Source organism: Tasmannia lanceolata, unplaced genomic scaffold (assembly GCF_043159265.1).
Source record: "Tasmannia lanceolata isolate RefF3 unplaced genomic scaffold, GAP_Taslan_0.1 ptg000003l, whole genome shotgun sequence".
NCBI classification, from domain to species: domain Eukaryota; kingdom Viridiplantae; phylum Streptophyta; class Magnoliopsida; order Canellales; family Winteraceae; genus Tasmannia; species Tasmannia lanceolata.
Window position 1 is genome coordinate 4,610,338 of NW_027518680.1, and position 24,615 is coordinate 4,634,952.

The window sequence follows — 24,615 nt, forward strand, 5'->3', positions numbered from 1 at the left end:
CCCAGTTGCACCCATATAAAAATGCCAAAATAATCCCCCAATAACGTGATAAAGCTTGATCAGTTTAGAAGTAACATATAATGAAGAGCTTCCCATCTGCTGCTAAAGAACCATAACAAAAATTGAGTATTTGACATTGAATATCAAACACAACCCATTTATACATTCTATCAAAGGTAAAGGTGATACAAAACAGAGCTACTTTCTTTGAGCTTGAATCCAGTGCGAGTATTTGCCATGAAGATTTATTAGCTAAAGGTCATATTATTAGAAAAGAAATCACATTCCACAGCTAACAAGACAAACAAACAGCATGGCCACTACAGATGGAGTGTTTGTTACAAAGTGTTCTAGGAGAACTTAATTGTGCAACCACACTTTTTAGTCCCCCGTGAAAAGGGAAACATAACTATGTAAGAAAATGGACAAAAGAAGCGTACCAGATCATTACATCTTCTTTGGTACAGTTGCCAAGTCCAGAGTTGAACCATACATTTTAAGCAGAGCTTGAGTGCACCAGCCATGTCCGTCATCCACAGTTGGCATCCTTACTTCAATAAAAGGACCCACAGGAACTTGGGTGCCAGACGAAACAACGCCAGCCAACACTCTCAGCACATTCGAAGCATCAATATCCATACATACACTAATCTCTTGAGAACCTTTCGGTGCTGGTGGAATCCCGACGATCTTAAAGTAGCCTAACAGATGGTTCTCCTCCACCTGCCTCCCTTCCCCTTCATATACAACAATCAGTGCCTCTGTCTGATTATCATGTGCAGTCGTGAAAAGCATGTCTTTTCTCGCAGGTATTGTTGTGTTCCTGTGTATGATCGGTATAAAACCTTCTCCATCAGCTCGAATTCCAAGGCTCAAAGGAGTGGCTTGAATGGTTAGCAAGTCCAAACTCCCCAAAGGATCTGTAATTCCCGAAGCCACAGCTCCTTCCAATGCAGCACCACATACCGCTGCTTCTAATGGGTTCATCCCCTTGTATGGAACCTCTTTTTTACACAACCCTAGAACCAGGCTTCTTATCTTCGGAATGTTTGAACATCCCCCAACAAGTATGACATCACTTACGTCTTCAGCAACAATTTTCGCATCGTACAAACACTGTGTTATCAGACTCTCGCATTTCTCAAACACCTCACTGTTCATCTCCTCAAAAATTTCTCGAGTCAAGGGTTTTGATATTTTAGACCCATTGCCCAAATCGACATTTATTAAAGCACTAGTTTGGGAGGAGAGAGTGTGAATTGCATCTTGGGATGCAATCCTCAGCAAGCACATTAATTTAATCTCACTAATTCCATGACTGGAAGAAATTCCGTCCAAATTTGGCATGATATAATGCATGACATTTTGGAGTAAATCCTCTCCCCCAATGGCCCTACCAGATAATGCTTTGATTTGTGAAACTCCTCCAGCTGTAGCAGTTAAAGCAACATCACAATACCCTGCACCCATGTTAAAAATAAGGGCGACCTTCTCAAATCCGCTCCCCATATTCTCATGTATGGTCTGTTGTTGCTGCTGAGCATATAGAAGCGCCACAGCCGTTGGTTCTGGCATTAGCCTAAGGATATGTAGCCCAGCCATGGCACAGACTCGCTCAATTCTGGTCTGTTGAAACCGACTAAATGAGACTGGAATAGTAAGAACTACATTATGTACTGCTTGTTTCAACTGAACCTCAGCCATGGCTCTTAATTCCACAAGAAACACTGCAAGAACTTCTTCGGGTGTGGTCGATCTCCAAACATTGTTCACTAAGGCTGCAATAAATGGCCGAACGCCGATACCCAAAGTTTGTACCAAAAAGGGAAGTGTCTTGCTGGCATGGATTACTGGGTCTGTATCCATTCTACCAACTAAGCGTTTCATGTTGAAGATTGCACGTCCCGAGAATATTTCGAGTTCGTCATGGCCAACTTCGCTTACCCCTCCTGAAGGGACTTCATCTTTAAAAGTGACATACGAGCGCATCAGCTTTTGGTTTCTGGTATTTTTAAGCAGTTCCACACATGAACCATTCCATAATGCCACACTGCATTGAGAAGTTCCAATATCAATTCCAAGAGCAGGCTTAGGGAATGTAGGCAATTGTTTGTCATCGCCGGTGGTTTCGCTATCAGATGCAACAGTGTAGATAGGCTCAGCCATTCCTGTAGAACGGAACATTATTAGACATTGAGAAGTGCTTCATTGTTTTTTTATCGGTCTTCCCTAAGTCTCATAAAAAACAAGAACAACCAACAATTGCTAAATCCCAATTCAGAACTGGAGTATTGAGCGACGTCGTCAATTTATATTGAGCAATAAAGATTTTTGGATCTCATTCAGGATTCGAAATATATATAGTAGTCCCACCTACAGGTCGTCACTATTTGTAGCTGGCAATAAATCATGACAAAACTGATGGGAGATCAATACCTCTTCACAAGGCTCAAGCTAGTGATTCAACTAAGCTATATACATGAAGCCTTAACAAAAGCATATATCTATACTCAAGGATGGATGGGCAATGAAAAATACAGTCAAAACCATGCGCCTGAAGGTGATGGAGCACAAGACAGATGGAAAACACTCTAAGGTGTGTATGCCTAAAGCAATGGACATTGAAAGAGGAGTGGGGCAGTGTAAGCTGCACATGCACATGTAGCAAAGAGTGTATCGCCCAACCAAAAGCTTGTAAAAATCTTTGGTTATCTTGGAAGAAGAAACACTATGAGATTTAATAAAGCGTCCCTGACCCAGAGTCACCGATGATACCCGCCTTCAAGTTGAGAGTGGTTGAATCCAATGTTAGCTCGAATACTATATCCACATGGTGATCTGATGCTTAATGCATAAGCTCCTGAGAAAAAATAGCAACCTTCGTCTTTTCACATCATCAAAATGACACCTTAAAGGAACCCACCCCCTGTTTTGCATATGCAAAGTTGAATAGTCATTCTTCATCTTTTCACATCATCAAAATGACACCCTAAAGGAACCCACCCCCTGTTTTGCATATGCAAAGTTGAATAGTCGTTCTATAATAGTTCTACAATTGGTTTTGTGCAAAAATGACTTCTTAACAGATTAACTCTCCTATCATCAACTTTTATGTCATGAACCACTTAAAATCATATCAATGAAGATCTCAATTGTGGCATCTAAAATCCCGTTTCATAATGTCCAATGGTCTTCTTTAAAAAAAGAAATAGTAGTGCGTTTGAGGACAAAAGCATGCTCTAATCTTATTCACTAATGAAGATTGCGATGAAGTTGATAGAATGTATCCAAAGCTGTAAGGATTTCTGGCGTAGATCTATGACAGATATAGTAATAAATTAGAAGGAAAACATCTTGAACAAAATCTCAAGTAGGAAGATTGATGCAAGATGGAAACCTCATGATATGGTTTTAAAAAGCTAAACTTTCATGGTCAAAGGTGGCTCAGTGAAAATCATTTCTTGGGCTAAAAGAAATAGCAGGAGCCCATGGAGGTTTGATTCGTATATTGACAAAATTGTTGAGAGATGCAGAGATAAGAGATATTCCTCTTAGGAGTGATGAGTTGGTCAATAGGCTTGCCAAAAGTGGTGTTGATAGATCTGTTTTATACATTGGCAACATCCGCAAATGATGTGCTTCTGTGATTTTTTAGGGAAATGATATCAGCACAAACATGTTTTAATAGTTGCGCGGTCACAGCTCGTCTTTTCTTGTTTAATAGGCTTGTATAAGTGTTTTGGGAACTGTAATAACCTTTTGATAGCTCTTTAAATACCAAAAGACAAGATGCTTTAGAGGAAATATAAAAAAAAGAGAAAATGACCAAAAAAAAGGCCTTTATTATGATAATGACGTGTCCAGAGGGGAGATTTGAAAATGACTAATATTGAGTGACTTTGACGAGAATACCCTTCCTTACATACGTTTTTCTTCTCTCTCCCTCTCCCTCTCTCTCTCTCCCTCTCTCTCCCCTATCAAATCAACTGAGAACTATGATGATTACTTTCAGCTGTTGAAAATTACAATTTCAGAAAAGCAAAGCACTTTACCCACCCACCTCTCTCTCCCTCTCCGGCGGTCTTCTCCGGCGGTCTTCTCGCCGGTCTTCTCTACCTCTCTCGCCGGTCCTCTCTCTCCCCGCCACCGGCACAAAAGAGGCTGGTACCCCTCTGACTGTGAGTTTATTTTTTTGAGATGGGTTTTTTTTTTTCGGAAATGGCCTCACCGTGACTTTCTCCTTCTCTTTTGTCAAAGATCAATAGGTAAAACCCAATAGAGTTTTGGAAAAAATGGTTTAAATCAATATTTGTGAAAAATCGTTTTTTAAAACCCTTAATATATTTTCTCATTTTTCAAAGATCAATGGTTTAAGAGATGGTTTAAAGCAATAGTTTGTCAGAAGTATATTTTGAAACCCATAATCTGCATGGTTTAAACCACAATTTTGTAGAAAATCAATTGGAAAATTCGTAATTTCTGCAAAATCAATGGTTTAAACCTACAGTTTGTAAAAAGTTGAGATATCATTGGTTTAAACACCTAATATTTTACAACTCAGTTGAGAAAACAGCTAATTTTTGAAATAATTTGTCACAGATTATTTGAACAATCAATTGTTTAAACCAATAATGTGTGAGATATCATTGGTTTAAACCACTAATATTTTATAACACAGTTGAGAAAACCTCTAAATTTTCAAATATCAATGGTTTAAATCAATAATTTCTCACAGATTATTGCTTTACAACCCTAAAGTTTGAACAATCAATTGTTTAAACCAATAATGTGTGAGATATCATTGGTTTAAACCACTAATATTTTATAACACAGTTGAGAAAACCTCTAAATTTTCAAATATCAATGGTTTAAATCAATAATTTCTCACAGATTGTTGGTTTACAACCCTAAAATTTGAACAATCAATTGTTTAAACCAATAATGTGTGAGATATCATTCGTTTAAACCATTAATATTTTATAACTCAGTTGAGAAAACCTCTAAATTTTCAAATATCAATGGTTTAAATCAATAATTTCTCACAGATTATTGGTTTACAACCCTAAAGTTTGAACAATCAATTGTTTAAACCAATAATGTGTGGGATATCATTGGTTTACACGCCTAATAATTTAGAACTCAGTTGAGAAAACCCCTCATTTTTCAAATATGAATGGTTTAAATCAATAATTCCTCACACATTATTTGTTTACACCCCATTCCATTGCTTCCTTTGTAGGGGCATAAACCACCATTCGACTGGTTCACTCCAAAGTATCATTCTATTGCATTGCACCAATACTAACCTCCCTTCCATGAAAAGGTATGTAGTTCCCTTTCCATTCTCCTCTATTTCCATTTTTAGCACATTTAAATTGCATTAAACAACTTCTAATAAGTGTTTAATTTTGTCTTTACAGGAGAGAGGAACGAAGGGCTTCTTTTGTCTTACACATCGACGGCACTCTAAAGGATGTGCTATCATTTGAATACGTGGGCGGCAAGATGTTGCCTCTTATTGTTGGTCGGAGAGCAAAATATAGAGATTTTGAGAATCTAATTCATAGGAAAATTGGGACCAATAGAAGTGACGTTTCTCTATTTATAAAGTGTCGATATGTTTTCGACTCATCTCATATCATCTTATATGATATTCGAGATGACAACAACCTTGATCTAGTAATGATGCTCTTTGATAGTACGGTCATTAACACTGTGAGCCTATATGTAACTAAAGAGTTCAGATTCGGAGGGAACAATTCTCCGGAGCCTACGATTCCTTCCTCATTTGCAGAGGCTTCGAGGCCGAATATTAGTACTGTCCCCGTGGTTTCTGCATCACCGATTGTAACGGCCGTTGGTCGAAAAGAGAAAAGAACGCTTGGCGGTATTCATACCATACATCGGTAAATTATAGTATTGAACGTTGGGTGCGATTAATATTCATTCCTTTCATTGGATCATCAATTACTTTAACTTTAATTGGCTACCGATCTGCAGGTATGAAGTGGACTTGAATCAGGATTTTGAAGATCCCACTTTGAATGAGACCGGCGCGATTGAGACCGACTTTGAGAAAAGCCAACCAGGCATAAACGATTGGGACTTCTGTAGGGATTTTGGAGGTGATATTCATGATATTGATTTGGTTCGACCGAACGATGGCAGTAATGACGACGATGAAGAGGACTTCGGTTATGATGAAGACGACTTCGGTTATGATGAAGAGGAATTCCGTTATGATGAAGAGGACTTCGGTCACGATGATGAATTGGGTCATGAGGAGGAGGATGAACCTAGTAATTATGTAGGCGATGCTTTGGGAAATACCAATATAAGGCAGCCGATGGAAGCGGATGAAATGGTTGTAGGGGGTGATGAAGTAAATGTGATCGTGGGACCTGAGGATTTCACGGTCGGGGCAATCTTCCCAAATCTTAAAGTCTTTCAGAAGAAAGTCACAGAGTACGCAATCCGGCATCGGTTTGTGTTTGTCCCACAAGAGACAAATCCCACAAAGTACGGCGTTAGATGCAAGGATCGTACATGCCCATGGCGTATCACAGGGACCACTTATACATATTATGTTAAGGTAAAAACATTTATCCCTCAGCACACATGCTCAAGCACAATGAAAGGGAACGATCATCCCATGGCCACAGCAAAGTGGGCTGCTGAGTGCTCTCTAGCCTTATTCGAAAGCCCAGAAGATGTTAGGGCTCCTATGATAAGACGGTACATCAAGGCCCACTGGAGTATAACAATGTCGTATCGAAAAGCCCACATGGCAAAGATGATCATACAGGAAATTATGTGTGGGAATGCCGAAGCGTCATATCGCATCCTGCCTGCATATGCTGATGAGTTGGTAAGAAGGAATCCTGGCACAGTAGTGCAGTTGTGCCGAACTCGAGACCTGCGGCCAAGAGGGGATGATACATTTGGGCGTTTCTTTTGGTCATTTGGCCCTAGCATTAGTGCGTTCAATCGAACAGTTAGGCCCCTCGCCCTAATTGATGGGACCCATCTGCGGGGGAAGTACATGGGGACTCTACTAGCCGCAACTGCGATAGATGGCAACAATGGGTTATTCCCGCTGGCACTTGCAGTAGTCGAGGCCGAGACGTATGAAAGCTGGGTATGGTTTTTGCATTTGATCCGTCAGAATTTCATTTCGGCAGGACGAGATGTCATCACGATTGGGTCTGACCGGATGAAGGGGTTGCCTAGAGCCGTAGCGGAAGCTCTCCCAGGGTCGTACCATTTCTATTGCATCCACCACCTCAGTGCCAACTTCCATGGAAAATTTAAGAGTGAAGATCTGCGGAAACTTTTTATGAATGCTGCATATTCCCTAAGGGAGGGTGTTTTTAAGGATGCGATGGAGAGTATTAAAACCATGAGTAAAAGTGCAGAGAAATGGATATCGGAGATTCCTAAACAAAATTGGGCCAGCTCTTATTTTGAAGGTTGTAGATATAACGTGCTGACAACTAACGCGGCTGAGAGCTTCAATGCACTTTTAAAGGGCGCAAGGGAGCTGCCTATTGCAGCACTTGTGGAACAGACAAGATGGAAACTATCTGACTTCTTTCAGTACCGTCAGAAGGCAGGTACGAAGTGGACGACTCGTTTGACCCCAAACGCGGAAGACTGGTTGGCCGAACAATGTATTCTAGCAGGTGCTTATATGGCGCACCAGTGTGGTTGGACCGTATATGAGGTGAAGTCCAAGTACCACGTTGATGAGGTGGACTTAGAAAAGAAAACATGTACGTGTCGTTTGTTTCAAACGATGGGAATGCCGTGCTCCCATGCAATAGCAGCCATGGGACTGGACCAACGAGACCCATACAGTTACTGCGGGGAATGGTATCATGCCGATACGTATCGGAGGACTTACGATGGAGCAATTTATCCCACGTTAGACCGATCGCAATGGCCGGAGTGTACCCATCCTTTGCCGTTGGTATTGCCGCCAAAATCAAGACGACAGCCAGGCCGACCGAAAAAAGTGAGAACGGAGAGAGGGATGCAAAGAGGAGTGCACCATAAGTGCGGTATTTGCCGTCAACTTGGACATAATAAGAGATCGTGCAAGAATCCGCCCATCGTAACTCCTCAACCAAACGTGGTCACAATCGGGCCTTCCGCAGCAATGGAAAATTGGTATGTAATTTTTGAACTTCTGTTTACTCTTATATTATGATCCTCAATACAATCCGTGCCCCATCTTGAAACTATTCTACTAAATTTGATTGCAGGCCCGTCCTATCCCGCCCGCCTCCGTTCTTTTAAGTAGGATTCTTTTGTTCTATTTTTCGGATCATTTGAATTGAAGGGACTTGGATTTCGTTGATAGAAACTGTTTGGAGGGTCGTCATCTAATGCTTTATCGAAAACTTCTGGTCTAAGGACCAATGAAGCACTGCGCAATTCAGAAGTTTGGATTCATCTGAAGATTATGAAGTTATATGGGAATGGCCTAGAATTATGTGTAGTCTATTTTTGAGAAATTTTACTGTTTGATACCCTATAATGTACAGCCTTCAATTTGTACGTACAAAATGGTTGATTAATGAAGTTTGCAACACAGGTTTAATTTTAGATGCTACTTTCATGCCATTTGCAAATGGGGGCAATTATGAATGCAAGTTTTGTTCTGCCTAAAATGGGTATCCTTGATCAAGCACACTCACTGTCAAAAAGTATAAAGCTATATAAAGCTCCAAAAATATCCAACCATCATATAGCAGCTGTAGAAATATAAAGCTCCAAAAATATCCAACCATCATATAGCAGCTGTAGAAATATAAAGCTACCCAAAACATCCAGAAAGAGACTCACAATATAGCAAAGGAGTCGGACCAAAAAAATTGAGCCATCAGCAAATAACTGCATCCATCTACTGGTCTGGAGGAGGTGGTGGCGGATAAGAAGAGGAATTGCCCGGGTGCTTACTCGACGGACCACCGGTGAGGTACTGATAAAGGGTAGAGAACTGGGCGTCAACGTGAGTCGAGAGCGATTGGAAACGCGTAGACATCTCTGTGTCAACATGGGTAGTGAGCCGCTCAAACTGTGTGGTCATAGATCGCTCAAGGGCCTCCTGCATGGCTGCGAAACCCTGAGACAAATCCGAAGAGGCATAGGGCGCCGCAGGGGCCTCAGTGTCCGGAGCGTCCTCGTCTTCTTCTTCATCAGGGTCTACGGCAACTTCTTCATCAGGGTCAACGGCAACTTCTTGATTCGCAAGTGCCATGCGCCGGAAGGTCCGATCATCAAAAGGAGCGGTGGGAGTGTCGGTTGCCTCACTCTCCAGAGTGATACCGAAGTGGCGAAATACACAGGTAAGGAGCATGCCATACGGCAATGAGGCGCGATGTCGAGAAAGAGTCTGGAACATGAAGCGAAAGATGATGTATGGTAGACAAAGCCGGCGACCCTCAAGGATGCAATATATGATGTATGCCTCAAGGGGTCGGATGGCATCGGTCATGCCACCGCATGGGGTGAAGTTGTTGAACATGAAGTTATGAAGCATTTTGGCCACGGGTATGAGGTGAGAAGTTTGCACAAGCATGTTGGGCCGATAGTGCTTCGTAATTCGGCCAAACACAGTGTCGTGATCAAGATCTGGGAGGGAATGGATTCCATTGCTTGGCCAAAAGTAATGGTCAAAGCCGTCGGAACTAATTGCGAGAATCTCAGCAAGTTGATGAATATTGAGTTTGATGGGGGTGTTCTTGACACGAGATTCAATTCCGAAGTAAGAGGGAGTGATAGTGAGATTGGTATAGAAAAGACGAACTAACCGAGGGTAGACAAGCTCGTTGAGATGAAGAAATTGGGTCCACCCAACGGCATCAAATCGCGCTTGAAGGTCGAAATGGTGGAGAACGTCGGGCTCAATGAATCGGCCGGTGAGGATGCCCCGATTAGCCAGTTTTGGCCATGTCTTCTTGGCTTGGGCGGAGGAGAAGTATGAATCGGAAATAAACTCAGTTTCCCGAAGCGGAGCTTTAGCCTTGGCTCTCTTTCTTGATGGTCCTTCATCGTCTCGGCCGCCGGAGGAACGGCCAAACTTAGGATTTTTCGTTCTAGGCATGGTTGGAAAATTAGGGTTTGAAGAGAAGGAAAGAAAAGAGAGAAAAAGAGGGATTTGAAGCCCTAAATGGAAGAATATGACGAAAGAAGGGGGGAGAAGGAAGAAAAACGGGTTGCATGTAGGATGGAGAGGAGAGATTGGGGAAAAGAAGAGGAAGGGACACCTAAAAGATGGAAAAATGAGAGAAAGAGGAAAGGGTTTCAAGAAAAATGGTGTGGGTAGGGTTTATGAGAGGAATGTAGGGTTTCGTAAGGAAGAAGAGGATCGAGGATGGAGGGAGTATGGATGGTGGATTTAGGGGAAAAAAAATAAAAAACAAAATGAGATGGAGGAGAAAAAGGGAGAAACAAAAATGAGAAAAACGAGTCGGTCCACTCTTTATGCGCGCCTGTTCCGAAACTCGGAATTCCGAAAAAAACATGCGGAATTCCGCGACATTTTTTTGTCATTTCGGCTAGTGCGGAATTCCGAGAAAAATAGCGCGGAATTCCGCAGTACGCAACTCGAATGTCGACGTTTGGGATATGGGTACTGCGGAATTCCGAGAAATAATTCGGAATTCCGAAGTCGGAATTCCGAATCATTTTTCGGAATTCCGCAGTAAGGTTCCGACGAATTTTTTTTTGGCCACGGAATTCTGGGATCAAAACTGATTATTGGTCACAAATTTATTACCGACTGAAGTAATCAACTTTCGGCCTACATTGGATCTCAAAATCTAAAACAAATTTATAGAGTAAAAACCATCATCCATGTATTTGATAAGATCCACATATAGAACAACAGAGATGACATGTTTTCGTGTTGGAATGTGTACCACTTACATATCCGTGTACAGCCTATCTTATTTACAACAGCATTTTCTGCTGGTTGGTAGAAAAAGACAAACCAAATACAATGTTGATATCAAAAACGATTTCGAATTCTTCCGAGCCTTTACCCACATATAAACATTACAAGGAATTTTTTCTTACAAACCTACATTTCAAATGGAATTCAACCTTGCCAAGCCTGCCTGTTCATGAACTCCTACAAGTTCAGAACCGTGCCACACCGGCCTTCTAAGAAATCCTCAAACAATTGTCGTCTCATCAGCGCTATATCTGCCTGACTGAACTCAGGCGGAACGTCACGTGCAAGGCAGTCCATCTCCTTAAGCACAAACAGCCCGCAATCATTGCTGCAAAACAACAACACATCATCGACCACGCTCTTCCACAATAAATTTAAACTTCCAAACTGATTTTAAGTGAACTTTATTACCTGTTGAGTTGTAAGGGCCTCTTCTCGACTTCCACCACTCTAAACTTGCTTACATCGAAGTCCCACATACTTATGTATAGCCGTTCAAGGTATCGTATCTATAAAACAATCCATACAAGCTAAGGATTTTATATACATTGAAATATAACGAAGGAAAGTGGGACGCGAACTCACCAATGGTAGAACATCTCTATAGTAGATCTGCTCTCGCAAGGAGTTGAAGATGTAGAACTTCTCATCCACCATATCGAGGACCAGGAGAATCCAATGGTTAGGGACATGCAGCGGGAATAAGACTCTTTTTAGGGTATCCGGCGGGTAGTCGTTTAATCGTTTCACATACTTCATAAGACTATCTCCGCCAGTGTACTCTTTGTTAGTTAGACAATCCTAAAAACATAATACAAGAGAAGTTAATGGAGTGACGAAAACAAATTCAAACCTTGTGAACAACCACCTCTAAAAAATAACTTGTGATTGGGAATGAAAAACTATCTATTCTTACAAAGAGGAAGGTAGTAATGGCCACACAGGCTCTTTCTGCAGGCTTTCTTTTATTTTCGTCCCGAACGTTTAGATATTCGGCGTATACATTCATAATCTACGTAAAATAACATATAGAGATTTGAGACAAATATCGATGGTGAAAGAATTCAGCTTTAGCATAAATAACCAAATTATTTACCGGAGAACTTAACCACTCATTGGGGTTGTTAAGGATAACCAAGTCCTCAGCACACAGGAAGTCGTCGTTGACCTGTATAACTCGTTCGCTGCAAAACACCTGATAGTTTAGGATTTACAAAGGCTAGATAGTTTAGGATTTACAAATGATAGTTTTGGAAAAGGGCTTAAATCCAATTTACCTTGGGAGAAGCGCAAGAAGCTTTGGGAGCAACCGATGGCATTGCGGGTCTGCCACCAGCAATGCTTTATCATTGACCTTCTTAGTCCCGAAAGCCATATACGGCGTAGTAGTATGTTTAGAGGGTTTAGTTTTCCTCAAACGCAGCCTCACTCCTCTCTCAATACTCCAAATCACTTTTGCCACAGGTTTCAGTGGACTGTCGGGGATGGAAATGACATTCCGTTTTATTTCCTCCTCCAACGAATCGTGGCTGGGGATGACTACCACCCCTCCGTCATCCCGTCCCATCATCTCCCCCTTTCCTTCATCCTGCGATTCGGCCACCCCTCCGTCATCCCCTTCCATCATCTCCCCCTTTCCTTCATCCTGTGATTCGGCCTCCATTCCACCCGAGGCAATGATCCTCTTAAGCTCGGCTATTTCATTTTCATGTCGTACTGACCTCCTTTCAAGGTCTCTAACCCTCTCCACTAACAAATCAAAATCAGCCTTGCTTATAGACACATGGTCTTCCTTCACTTCCCTATCAACATGTCTTTTTCTCCCTGTCCTCCCCTTAAAAGGTATGCTCCTCTGAAAAGTGGAAATGGAAAATTATTAACATATCACTCAGAGAATGTACTATATAGTAATTGAATATAGACTTAAAATTCAGTACCTTACGTAACATATCACTCAGAGACGCTATCGTTTCTTCCTCTAAAATCCGAATGTCTTGGAGGCATTCCTCAACTGTTGGGGCGGTCGCAGAAGCTTCTTTCTTATAAATGTATCAACAATACAGAAAATTTAGATAACTTGAATATAACGACCCTATGCAAGAAAGAGAGTCATTTTCGTTACCTCTCCCATCACAGTATCAGCCTCATCTGCCGTGAAAGATAGCAGGCCCTCTTCTCGAGGAAGAGGTAGTAGGCACCTCACAACCTGAAATCAAATAGTTAATCTCGGTTACAAGAAGTGAGTACTAGGGGAGTACAGACGCTCTAGGTCTTACCTGGGTCTTCTTTAGCCTCCCATCACGGATCTGTCTGATAAAGGCTGCATGGTCAGTCCGCCTTGTATCGATCCCTGTGATCCACTTTAATAGGCGTGGATGTGCATCTGGTGCTGAAGGTGCCCACAAGGTAGTATGCTCAAAGAGCCACACCTGGAATGAAGACAGACAGTCAACCTTTAGAGAAGAAAAAACCAAACTTACAAAAGAGTAATCATGTATATAATATATGTACTCTTCACCTGTAGCACAATAGCGCATCCGGTGATATATCCTGTCTTCCCGTTTTTCGAATATGAATCCAATGAGTCTACCAGGAAGTCGTACACAGGGTATGCCCAAGCAATTCTTCCCACGGCCTCTGCTCCTAAGTAAGGGAAGAGGCAGGATTTTGTCCTGTGATCCACAGGGTCAGCTCGGGCAAAAAGAACACAGCAGCACAGAAGCAGTAACAAATGTCTCACTGTTGCGTGGACGGATGCAATCTCATCCGATCTCGACTCCGCCCTTATAACATCTGCAATCTCACTAAATCTCGCCCAAGCACCGGAAAACCTCCAACCTTCGACCTCCTCTGTCGAATCCCAGTCTATTCGTATTCTATCTCCTACCAAGCTTAGGCCCAATGCCAATGCTAAATCCCTTACCTCAAAGGGGAGTAATATGCCACCTATTTGAAATGCCCTTGACTTGGGTATCCAACATCGCACGAGGACGGTCAAAATTGCCTTGTGCAATTTCAGACCTTCCAAATTAAGCAAGGCCCCAAATGGGCCGCGCTCTAGCATATCGGTATGTGCTTTCCTCAAGTCAAGGGACCTGAAGAATTCGTCAAACTTAGAGGGGCAGCATCTCGACGTAGCATAAGACGCCTGCAAAACAAACCATTATTAGATATATACAACATTTTTAAAAATACAAGGCCTAAAAGAATAACGGAGGCATTACCATGGTTTGATGAGATGATCACTAGGGGGAAAAGATGGAATCAAATCCACTAAATCAGATTTCGACCTGTTGAAACAGAATGTGGTGAAAAAAAGTTAACAACTACTTTAAACCAACTGATTTCTCAAATATTAAGGGGTTTAAACCAACCTTTAGGGCTTTAAACCATAGATTTAGTAAAACATTAGGGGTTTAAACCAACCTTTAGGGCTTTAAACCATAGATTTAGTAATACATTAGGGGTTTAAACCAACCTTTAGGACTTTAAACCATAGATTTAGTAACACATTAGGGGTTTAAACCAACATTTAGGGCTTTAAACCATAGATTTAGTAACACATTAGGGGTTTAAACCAACCTTTAGGGCTTTAAACCATAGATTTAGTAACACATTAGGGGTTTAAACCAACCTTTAGGGCTTTAAACCATACATTTAGTTACACATTAGGGCTTTAAACCAACCTTTAGGGCTTTAAACCATAGATTTAGTAACACATTAGGGCTTTAAACCATACATTTAGTAAAAACTTAGGGGTTTAAACCAACCTTTAGGCCTTTAAACCAAAGATTTAGTAAATAATTAGGGGTTTAAAGCAACCTTTAGGGCTTTAAACCATACATTTAGTAAAAACTTAGGGGTTTAAACCAACATTTAGGACTTTAAACCATAGATTTAGTAACACATTAGGGGTTTAAACCAACCTTTAGGGCTTTAAACCATAGATTTAGTACAAAATTAGGGATTTAAACCAACCTTTAGGGCTTTAAACCATAGATTTAGTAAACAATTAGGGGTTTAAACCAACCTATAAGACTTTAAACAATAAATTTAGTAAAATATTAGGGGTTTAAACGAACATTTAGGGGTTTAAACCAAAGATTTAGTACAACATTAGGGGTTTAAACCAACATTTAGGGGTTTAAACCAAAGATTTAGTACAACATTAGGGGTTTAAACCAACCTTTAGGGCTTTAAACCATAGATTTAGTAAAACATTACGGGTTTAAACCAACCTTTAGGGCTTTAAACCATAGATTTAGTAAAACATTAGGGGTTTAAACCAACCTTTAGGGCTTTAAACCATAGATTTAGTAATACATTAGGGGTTTAAACCAACCTTTAGGGCTTTAAACCATAGATTTACTAAAAAATTAGGGGTTTAAACCAACCTTTAGGCCTTTAAACAAAAGATTTAGTAAATAATTAGGGGTTTAAACCAACCTTTACGGCTTTAAACCATACATTTAGTAAAAACTTAGTGGTTTAAACCAACCTTTAGGACTTTAAACCATAGATTTAGTAACACATTAGGGGTTTAAACCAACATTTAGGGCTTTAAACCATAGATTTAGTAACACATTAGGGGTTTAAACCAACCTTTACGGCTTTAAACCATACATTTAGTAAAAACTTAGGGGTTTAAACCAACCTTTAAGGCTTTAAACCATAAATTTAGTAAAACATTAGGGGTTTAAACGAACATTTAGGGGTTTAAAAAAACCTTTAGGCCTTTAAACCAAAGATTTAGTAAATAATTAGGGGTTTAAACCAACCTTTATGGCTTTAAACCATACATTTAGTAAAAACTTAGGGGTTTAAACCAACCTTTAGGACTTTAAACCATAGATTTAGTAACACATTAGGGGTTTAAACCAACATTTACGGCTTTAAACCATAGATTTAGTAACACATTAGGGGTTTAAACCAACCTTTAGGGCTTTAAACCATAGATTTAGTACAAAATTAGGGGTTTAAACCAACCTTTACGGCTTTAAACCATAGATTTAGTAAAAAATTAGGGGTTTAAACCAACCTTTACGGCTTTAAACCATACATTTAGTAAAAACTTAGGGGTTTAAACCAACCTTTAGGACTTTAAACCATAGATTTAGTAACACATTAGGGGTTTAAACCAATATTTAGGGCTTTAAACCATAGATTTAGTAACACATTAGGGGTTTAAACCAACCTTTAGGGCTTTAAACCATAGATTTAGTACAAAATTAGGGGTTTAAACCAACCTTTACGGCTTTAAACCATAGATTTAGTAAAAAATTAGGGGTTTAAACCAACCTTTAGGGCTTTAAACCATACATTTAGGAAAAAAATAGGGGTTTAAACCAACCTTTAGGACTTTAAACCATAGATTTAGTAACACATTAGGGGTTTAAACCAATATTTAGGGCTTTAAACCATAGATTTAGTAACACATTAGGGGTTTAAACCAACCTTTAGGGCTTTAAACCATAGATTTAGTACAAAATTAGGGGTTTAAACCAACCTTTACGGCTTTAAACCATAGATTTAGTAAAAAATTAGGGGTTTAAACCAACCTTTAGGGCTTTAAACCATACATTTAGTAAAAAATAGGGGTTTAAACCAACCTTTAAGGCTTTAAACCATAAATTTAGTAAAACATTAGGGGTTTAAACGAACATTTAGGGGTTTAAACCAAAGATTTAGTACAAAATTAGGGGTTTAAACCAACCTTTAGGGCTTTAAACCATAGATTTAGTAAAACATTAGGGGTTTAAACCAACCTTTAGGGCTTTAAACCATAGATTTAGTAACACATTAGGGGTTTAAACCAACCTTTAGGGCTTTAAACCATACATTTAGTAAAAACTTAGGGGTTTAAACCAACCTTTAGGACTTTAAACCATAGGTTTACTAAAAAATTAGGGGTTTTCAGAAAACTGATTTTCAAACTGATTTTTGTTTTCAAAACCCCTAATTTTTGGTTTCCCTAAAATCCTAAAAATTTGGTTTTCCAAAAATTTGGTTTCCCTAAAATCCTAATTTTTGGTTTCCCTAATTTTTCAAAACCCTAAAATCCCAAAAAAAAACTGAGAGGGAGAGAGTACCAACCTATGAGAGAGGGAGAGCGACAGGGTGCCGTTGAGAGAGAGGGCCGTCGAGAGGTCGAGAGAGAGGGTGCCGTGCCGTCGACGAAGAGGGCCGTCGAGAGAGAGGGTACCGTCGAGAGAGAGGGCCGTCGAGAGGTCGAGAGAGAGGGTGCCGTGCCGTCGACGAAGAGGGCCGGAGAGAGAGAGGGTACCGTCGAGAGAGAGGGCCGTCGAGAGGTCGAGAGAGAGGGCCGTCGAGAGGTCGAGAGAGAGAGTGCCGTGCCGTCGACGGAGAGTGCCGGAGAGAGAGAGAGTAAAGAGAGAGAAAGGCCGGAGAGAGAGGCCGGTGATTGCGACAGAGAGAGAGAGAGAGAGAGAGAGAGAGAGAGAGAGGTGAAAATATCTTTGTCAAAATATCTTTTTACTCATTCCCAAAGTAAATAAATAAATTCAACTGAGGGGTACTTTGGTCTTAAAACACCCAAACAAGTCACTATCACTCAATATTAGTCATTTTCAAATCTCCCCTCTGGACACGTCATTATCATAATAAAGACCTTTTTTTTGGTCATTTTCTCTAAAAAAAATGGTAGTGCTGATATCATTTCCCTTTTTTATTAATAAAATTTATATTTTCTTCAAAAAAAGAAGATGGCATTTAAAGAATTGTGGTTCATGGTTGACCAACATTCTGGACAACTCAAATGCCACAGGTTTTCAAGGGTTAAGATTTTCAATCGCTAATTCATTGAGCCTCTTATCAAGTGAATTGCTTGCTCTGGGCAGAACCAAATAAGAAATCAAAAAAGTTAATGGATACCTACCAACATGTTAAACCTATGCTAACAAGCAAACATCTGTTCACACTCCAACCACCAGATTAGGGGTGTCAATGGAGCCAAACGATCATTAATGGACAGGATTTGGGAACAGTAGTTGGATCGGAACAACGATCATTGGATCCATATTCCAAGGTTCGAATTTTTTTCGGACATGACCATAAATTACTTTGGGTCATGACCCAGACATAGCCACTAAATCCGATGAAACAAAATCCGATGGAGCATTCTAGATCTGAATGGAGAGTGCCAATGTATCAAAAATGCCTTTCAATTCATATTTGTTGTTCAAAAAAATTATAAACAAAAATAGAAAGAGGAAAACAATGAGTTAATTCAAGGAAACTCAGGCCTCCAAACTCTACCTCCAATGTCCTAACTGCACTAATAGTGATTATTCCTTGTTGAATAGCCATATGGCATCTACATTATATAGAAATTGAGGAATGCAAAATAAGAAACATAAATAAGCAAAATACGAAAAGAAAATAAGGAAGCCTAATATAACATGGAAATAACATAAATAAGGAAAGACAATCTAAATAAATAAGACTGGTTCTAACATCATGAGGCGTATTTTCATAACATTGGAAAACCTTAATCAAAGCAACAAATAACATTTAAAATTTTCCAATTTCATTTAAATTTGATCAGGATTCTCCACTCACTATACTAGATAGCAGTTGTTGTTGGAAATTTATTGAGGGTACTGTTGATGATAGAAAACAGAAACTTGTTGCTTCAAGGCGTGATATCACTTTCCTTAAGACAAGATTCGCCCCCACTAGTAGTGTGCAAAGGGGATCCGCGAATTGCCTCCAAGATACAATGAAGCCTAGTAGGGAAGCCCTACTAATGTTTGATGACGCGTAGCACTAGCGGAATCAAACCCGAAATGCCCTTCCGAAATTTCAAGCCTTAGAAATCTCTAGATTCTGTTTCTGCAGAAAAACAGTATCTAGAACAGTAAACAAAAGAAAAACAGTATGTAGAAAAACTTGGGGATTTTTGTAGGAGTGTAGAAGAGAGTGTGAAATCAGTCAGAATTGCCAATTCGATTTCTATCTGAAATGACTGAAGTTTGCACATTTTTATAGACCATCTGGTGTCTTTTCAGTGTGAAAAACACCTCTACAGAAGTGCAAAGTGCGCCTAAAAAAGCGCCAATAAAGCGCCACTATGCGCCCTATAGCCCATTGCCCACGCCGCGCGCGCGCGTGCACGTGTGCGTGTGCGAACGGTGCGTTGCACCGTCCCGCGGGTCCAACCATGGGTTCAACCCAATGTGCAATCAACAAGAGTTAGAAAAGGTAGTGCTTTATAAGCCCTTCTCTTTCTTTTCTCTCATCCGATGTGGAACTATCTTTTTCAACTACACTTCTACATCCTTTTGTAAAAGCAAATATTTTCAAGAAAACATTTTCTTTTTCCCAAACGCTTTTGATAAAACATTTTCCAAAACACTAAAACATGTAATATACCTGATTTTGAAAATGCAAAATCACTAACAGCTGTCTCTGCCACTAATTAAGTCTATCAACATTCAACAAATACATCCTTCAAACTTCCCAAACTTGGTTTTTCTTAGAAATAATTCAACAGTACAGAAGATTAAGGTACTAAATTACAACAGATGCTATCCTTCAAACCAGGACCCACCCACTTCTCGAAATGATGATTGAGTTCATGGGTATGGAAAGAAAGTAAGAAAAATTGCAGGATGAAAATTAAAATGAACCCACGAAGACAGAATGAAAAACAGTAGAGAAAAGCTGTTATTACTTATTAGTTATCACCAGCTAAACAGTAAAAAATAAGCAAGATTGTCTAAGAAGACAAAATGAGTAGAGAAATGGGGAAAGAGAAGGCCCCTTACAGAGTAATTTTTATTCAAGAGACGAGGGGAGTTGAGTTCCGTTGGGGTGGGAAAGTTCCGTTGCTTGCTGATTAAATAGGCAGTAGTGAAGAGACGAGGGAAGTTCTAGAGAATCCGAGAGAGATGAGAGCCTTTTCTTGTTCTTTATAAAAGGGTCCACCTGGCCCGGCCCAGTTTTGACGGGACCCGTACTGGCGGGCCCGGTTAAATTTCAATTAGTGACCCGGGCCCTTAAATTACTGGCGGGCCGGGTGGACCCGTGGGTCCGGCTCACTTTTAGCCAGGTCTACTTGCACACATGGTGTAAAAACTGAGCAAATATTTTTAGAAAACTATAGTTGGGCCCATCTTAAATAGGCCATTTTAACCTTCCGTAGATCGGGCCCCACCATATATTTTTAAAGGGATTTGCTAGGGACCATCGCAGAAGGCATTTCGCACCTGACCTACTGCATGTGAGAGCAGCCACATAGGCTCATATTTTGTCTTATTCAGTAATTCATCTGAGTCACATGCAACAGCCCAGGCGCGAAATGCCTTCTGCGATGTCCCTGGCAATTTTCTTTTTTAAAAATTACTCGTACTCGCATATACGTGCACACGCCGTATAAAAACTCATCACCTCTCTACACATCTTGTTATTCGAAAGAACTAGGGTTTTCTTTTCAGGAGGAAGGAGGCGAGAAAGGGTTTTCATCTCCAGCTTTTCACCATGCGAGCTAAGGTGAGATAGTTTTTCTCATCCGCTCTTCTTTTTATATCGATTTTGGCATTCTCAAATACCAGTCTAATTTCCTAGAATAACGATTTGATTTCGATTCCTTTCTTTCTCGCCTTTTTTTAATGATTTTCAGTGGAAGAAGAAGCGGATGAGGCGCTTGAAGAGAAAACGCCGAAAGATGAGGCAAAGATCCAAGTAGACTTTTTGAAGTCGGTTGGGTGTGTTAATCATTTTCTTGTTTCGTTATTTGGTGTGGATTATCACTATTAGAAACTCTGTGATTTAGAGATATGGTTTCTCTAGTACTTACTTGGTTTTAGTAATGGCTCTAGACCTTTGTTCTCTGATAATTGAATTTGAGGTTTTTTAGACTATTGATCGTTGTTCTATCAAATTATTGAGGCTGATTGGGAAGTGCCCCTTTTTAAGTTTTATCTATTCATCTGAGACAAAATAAATAAATAAAGCCTATAAAACCAACCCATAGCTGTATGATGAATGGTTTCCGTTGGTTCTGGATTTTGTGTTTAGTTCATGATACTTTAGGTTGGGAAATGTTATCAGCACAACCATATTTTGATATTTGCACAAACCCAGCTGTCTTTTCTTTTTTAATTGGCTCGTGAGTGCTTTTTGGGAAATGTAATAACCTTTTGACAGCTCTTTAGATGCTAGAAGACAAGATGGTTTGTGAAAATATCAAAATATGATATCATTTCCCTTTAGCTTCTATTGCTTCTTGAAATCTGAATTCTGTGCTTGTGTGGAATTCTGTTTGTAGTTCTTCTAATGTAATTCAGAGTAAGTTTTAAAATCCTTAGCAGGTTGCAGTTGAAATTCTCGACATTTTTTTTCTATCATTTCATGTTGCAAGTTTTTTGCCCAGTAGATGATATATTCTAGATCAACATATCCATCCTGTGGCAGAGCTGTATCGTGTACTAGTATTTCTAGTAGAACTTTCTGCCTTGTTATTTCCTTCATTTCTCTATTTTCTAAGACTATGAATTTTGCAGAATTTTGGGTGCCTGAATGGAACCTCATGTTTAGAATCTAGATCTAGTTAGGAGCCTTGGCGCAACAGTAAGGTTGCTCCATTGTGACCTGATGGTCACGGGTTCGAGTCACGGAAACAGCCTCTCTGCTTACATCTAGCTGTCCTAGACCCCGCAATGGCGGGAGTCTCGTGCACTGGGCCACACTTTTTTTAGGAGCATTCAAAGATCCTTTCTAGGTTTGGGATTCCATTGTGCCCTGTGCATAGCGGCAGGGGAGTTAGTCAACCATTTTCATTCATTGTAGCCTTGCAAAGAAAGTGTGGGGAAAAATCCTTTCTAGGTTTGGTATTTCATGGGTATTTCAGGAAAACCTATTTGATTAATTGAGGGTTGGTCGGCAATCCTTGGAAAAAGAAAGGCAAAATATTGTGGAATATTTCTCTTCTAGCTTGGGTGCTGTGGAAAGAAAGGAATTTTAGAGTTTTTTAGGGTGTTTCAAGTCACCCTATCCATTCCATGGGCGTAGATTCTCCCTTCTTTTAGGTTTGTGTTGGCCTAAGACCTTTGGGAGGGTTGGGCGATGATTTGCAATAGTTCCGATCAGCTCTCTGAAGTTGTTCAAAATTGGGACCCTCCTCCTCAAGGGCTTCTAAAGATGAATTTTGATGGATCGAGCATGGGGAACCTAGGGCCGGCGGGTACCGGAGGTGTACTTAGAAATTCAACAGGAGATGTCATTTGAGCTTTTTCAGTGCCTATTGGAACTTCAGACGCAAGCGTAGCAGAGGTTCGGGCAGCATATCAAGGGATCAAAAGTTTAGATAAAGATTGCTTGGATAGGGTGATAGTGAAAGGGGAGACCCTAAATGTCATTCGATGGTTCATGGGCTCTTCGGTTCCCCCTTGGAGATTCGCACTCTATTTTGATGAGATTCAAGATACAGTCAAAGGATCGTCGATCACTTTTATGCATGTCCGGAGGTCGGCCAATAATGTGGTGGATAAGTTAGCAATGAATGGAGTAATCAAGGCAGGGCTTGAGATGTTTGATTTCATCCCTCCTTGATTGTTCAAATCGTTAGTCTCCATTATGTTTTGGTTGTTTTTTCATGTCTTCATTGTTATGCTTTGCTTGTATTTTTCTTTTCCTTGTAATGCTTGGATGGATCATCTTGGTCTCTCCTTTGGGTTTAATGAAAATTGCTACCATTCAAAACATTAAAAGCATTCGAATATGTTTTGTTTAGTGCAAATGGTGTTGGAATGAAACAGGCAAGCAGTTGTAGACCATAAGGGGCTGTTTGGTTTGCAAGAACGGGCTGGAAAGTCATGGTTGCAGACCATAAGGGGCTGTTTGGTTTTCAATAAAGGGCTGGAAAGTCATGGAAAGGAAAACCCTTTTCATGTTTTCAAGCGTTTCTCTTGTTTGGTTTTATTTTCACATCTTTTTCGCGTGGAAAGACAAATCCGGATGGAAAGAAAATCGCACAGTTTTCTTGCAAATCAAATCCTGCTAAAAAGGTCGGATGCACCTTTCCTTTCCCACATGGAAAGAAATATCGGGGTCCCTTTCACAAAGAGTGTCGAGGTGAGACGCTTCATCTCCCTCTGCATCACTATAAAGAAGGTAGCCTATTTGGAAACCATGAGGTTGAGAGACGTTGTTTGGGGAAGCTCGAAATGGGACATTTGCAGGTTGAGAGACTCCTGACAACGGCGGAAATCAGATTTCGACCAGAGCTTTTGATTCTAACAACAGCGGAAATCAGATTTCGGGCAGAGCTTTTCCCAACAATGGAGAAACAGAAGCCAAAAGGCAACATTGAAACCCTAACAGTGGTGGGAATCAGATTTCCTAACTATGCCAAAAATTTTGGCTTCTAAAACCCTAACGATGACCAAACAGAAGAGTTGATTGCTTCTCGGTGAAGATCAGACGCTGCTGTTGCCTGTAGAAATTCTTAGACTCGTGTTCTTTTGTTCTACTGGGGTATTTTTTTTCTAAGGTTTATATAACTCATGTTACTTTAGATTTTATTTTCCAGATTATTTATGGAACTGACTGTTCTTTTGAAAATTGCCATGTTCTTCTTCATCTTCACCATAGCCACCAAAAGCAAACCCAGAAGAACAGATCCCAATACCCCTTCCAAAGAACCCAAAAATAACCCTCCATTGACTCACGTTCTTCACGTCCTGTTTCTGCATCAAAATTGCCATGTTCTTCTGCATCAAATGAACGTTTGGAAATTTCATTTGATTAGACATGTGTACTTTCCCCTCCAAAATTAAATAGGCACAAAACGACATAAACCCAATGTTTGAAAAGTCAGAGAAATGGATAGGGATGGGATTTTTCATGGCATTGAGATGATCAGCACTGTAAGCAAGAAGACCCGGAATAGGATTAACGAGATTAAACCCAGATTGTGCATTTTATGTTCAAGGGCAGCAAGTGTTGGGTTAGAATCATGGCTGAAAACTTGGGAGAGCGGCTTGAGGGGCAAGGATTAATGGGCTGTTATGGTGGGTCTTTAGAAAGGATCACATGTTACCACCAAATCGATGACCCCTATATTTAATTACTGCTTAAAATATGACAATTAGCATTGTGATTTACCCTTAGTCAATGTTCACATATTTCTTTTCCAAATAATGTTCATCCAAACGAGATGAAAACGATTATGGGAAAAAGTTTTCTATTTTACCCCTATTGTCCCAAACGGCGAAAATAATTTATGTGGAAGGGAAAGGAAATAAAAGCCTTTTCTTGGAAAGCCTTTTCACGATGGAAAGACCCTTCCTACAAACCAAACAGGCCCTAAGGGAGCCATGGCAAAAGACTGTTTTGAGAGAAGCGACGTCAGGGTGATATGGAGGCCTGCTTTTGGAAGGAATTTTTTCGACAGAGAACTTCCATCGATGGTTAGGCTTTTTGAATTGCTAGAAGGTTGATAGATCAGGATTTCTGGGATGGACAAGAGGGTGTGGATCTGGGATCTATTGGGGTTTTATTGTCAAATTTTCCTACAGTCAACTGGTGCTAGGGGTGCAACTCGGGTCGGGTTGGGTCCAACCCAACCCGACCAACCATTTGCTCAACCCGAACCCGACCCAACCCAAGATTTTAAGCTTAAAAAAATAAAAAAC

The 24,615-nt window shown here is 40.3% G+C and overlaps 3 protein-coding genes and 1 long non-coding RNA gene across 4 annotated transcripts; 1 reads left to right on the forward strand and 3 right to left on the reverse strand.

Annotated features, from left to right (window-relative positions):
* Positions 1-136: 136 nt before the first annotated feature.
* Positions 137-19,855, reverse strand: HSP70T-2 (heat-shock protein 70T-2). The gene is made up of 2 exons (XM_077370973.1): positions 19,747-19,855; positions 137-2,168 (listed from the first exon to the last, which is right to left on the reverse strand). The coding sequence occupies exon 2, from the start codon at positions 2,164-2,166 to the stop codon at positions 448-450; it is 1,719 nt and encodes a 572-aa protein (XP_077227088.1). The 5' UTR covers positions 2,167-2,168; positions 19,747-19,855; the 3' UTR covers positions 137-447.
* On the reverse strand, positions 11,126-11,857 carry LOC143860373 (putative ubiquitin-like-specific protease 1B). The gene is made up of 3 exons (XM_077370962.1): positions 11,546-11,857; positions 11,372-11,469; positions 11,126-11,288 (listed from the first exon to the last, which is right to left on the reverse strand). The coding sequence occupies exons 1-3, from the start codon at positions 11,717-11,719 to the stop codon at positions 11,138-11,140; spliced, it is 423 nt and encodes a 140-aa protein (XP_077227077.1). The 5' UTR covers positions 11,720-11,857; the 3' UTR covers positions 11,126-11,137.
* LOC143859405 (uncharacterized) lies at positions 12,234-14,252 on the reverse strand. The gene is made up of 6 exons (XM_077370124.1): positions 14,185-14,252; positions 13,479-14,108; positions 13,237-13,389; positions 13,083-13,166; positions 12,898-12,999; positions 12,234-12,812 (listed from the first exon to the last, which is right to left on the reverse strand). The coding sequence occupies exons 1-6, from the start codon at positions 14,185-14,187 to the stop codon at positions 12,234-12,236; spliced, it is 1,551 nt and encodes a 516-aa protein (XP_077226239.1). The 5' UTR covers positions 14,188-14,252.
* A 492-nt stretch (positions 19,856-20,347) lies between the features above and the next one.
* On the forward strand, positions 20,348-20,841 carry LOC143848513 (uncharacterized). Its single transcript, XR_013235402.1, has 2 exons — positions 20,348-20,470; positions 20,601-20,841. It is a non-coding gene; the product is annotated as an uncharacterized LOC143848513 (long non-coding RNA).
* Positions 20,842-24,615: the final 3,774 nt, after the last annotated feature.

What these genes read in the sequence shown, in the direction of transcription:
- HSP70T-2 (XM_077370973.1), bottom strand. Translation starts at nt 2,166, where the DNA reads ATGGCTGAGCCTATCTACACTGTTGCATCTGATAGCGAAACCACCGGC.
- LOC143860373 (XM_077370962.1), bottom strand. Translation starts at nt 11,719, where the DNA reads ATGAAGTATGTGAAACGATTAAACGACTACCCGCCGGATACCCTAAAA. An exon ending in ATAGAGATGTTCTACCATTG is followed by an intron (nt 11,470 to 11,545) that starts GTGAGTTCGCGT and finishes ATTGTTTTATAG; the next exon opens with ATACGATACCTTGAACGGCT. An exon ending in AGGCCCTTACAACTCAACAG is followed by an intron (nt 11,289 to 11,371) that starts GTAATAAAGTTC and finishes GTTGTTTTGCAG; the next exon opens with CAATGATTGCGGGCTGTTTG.
- LOC143859405 (XM_077370124.1), bottom strand. An exon ending in GATGCGCTATTGTGCTACAG is followed by an intron (nt 13,390 to 13,478) that starts GTGAAGAGTACA and finishes TCTTCATTCCAG; the next exon opens with GTGTGGCTCTTTGAGCATAC. An exon ending in TGAGTGATATGTTACGTAAG is followed by an intron (nt 12,813 to 12,897) that starts GTACTGAATTTT and finishes TCCACTTTTCAG; the next exon opens with AGGAGCATACCTTTTAAGGG.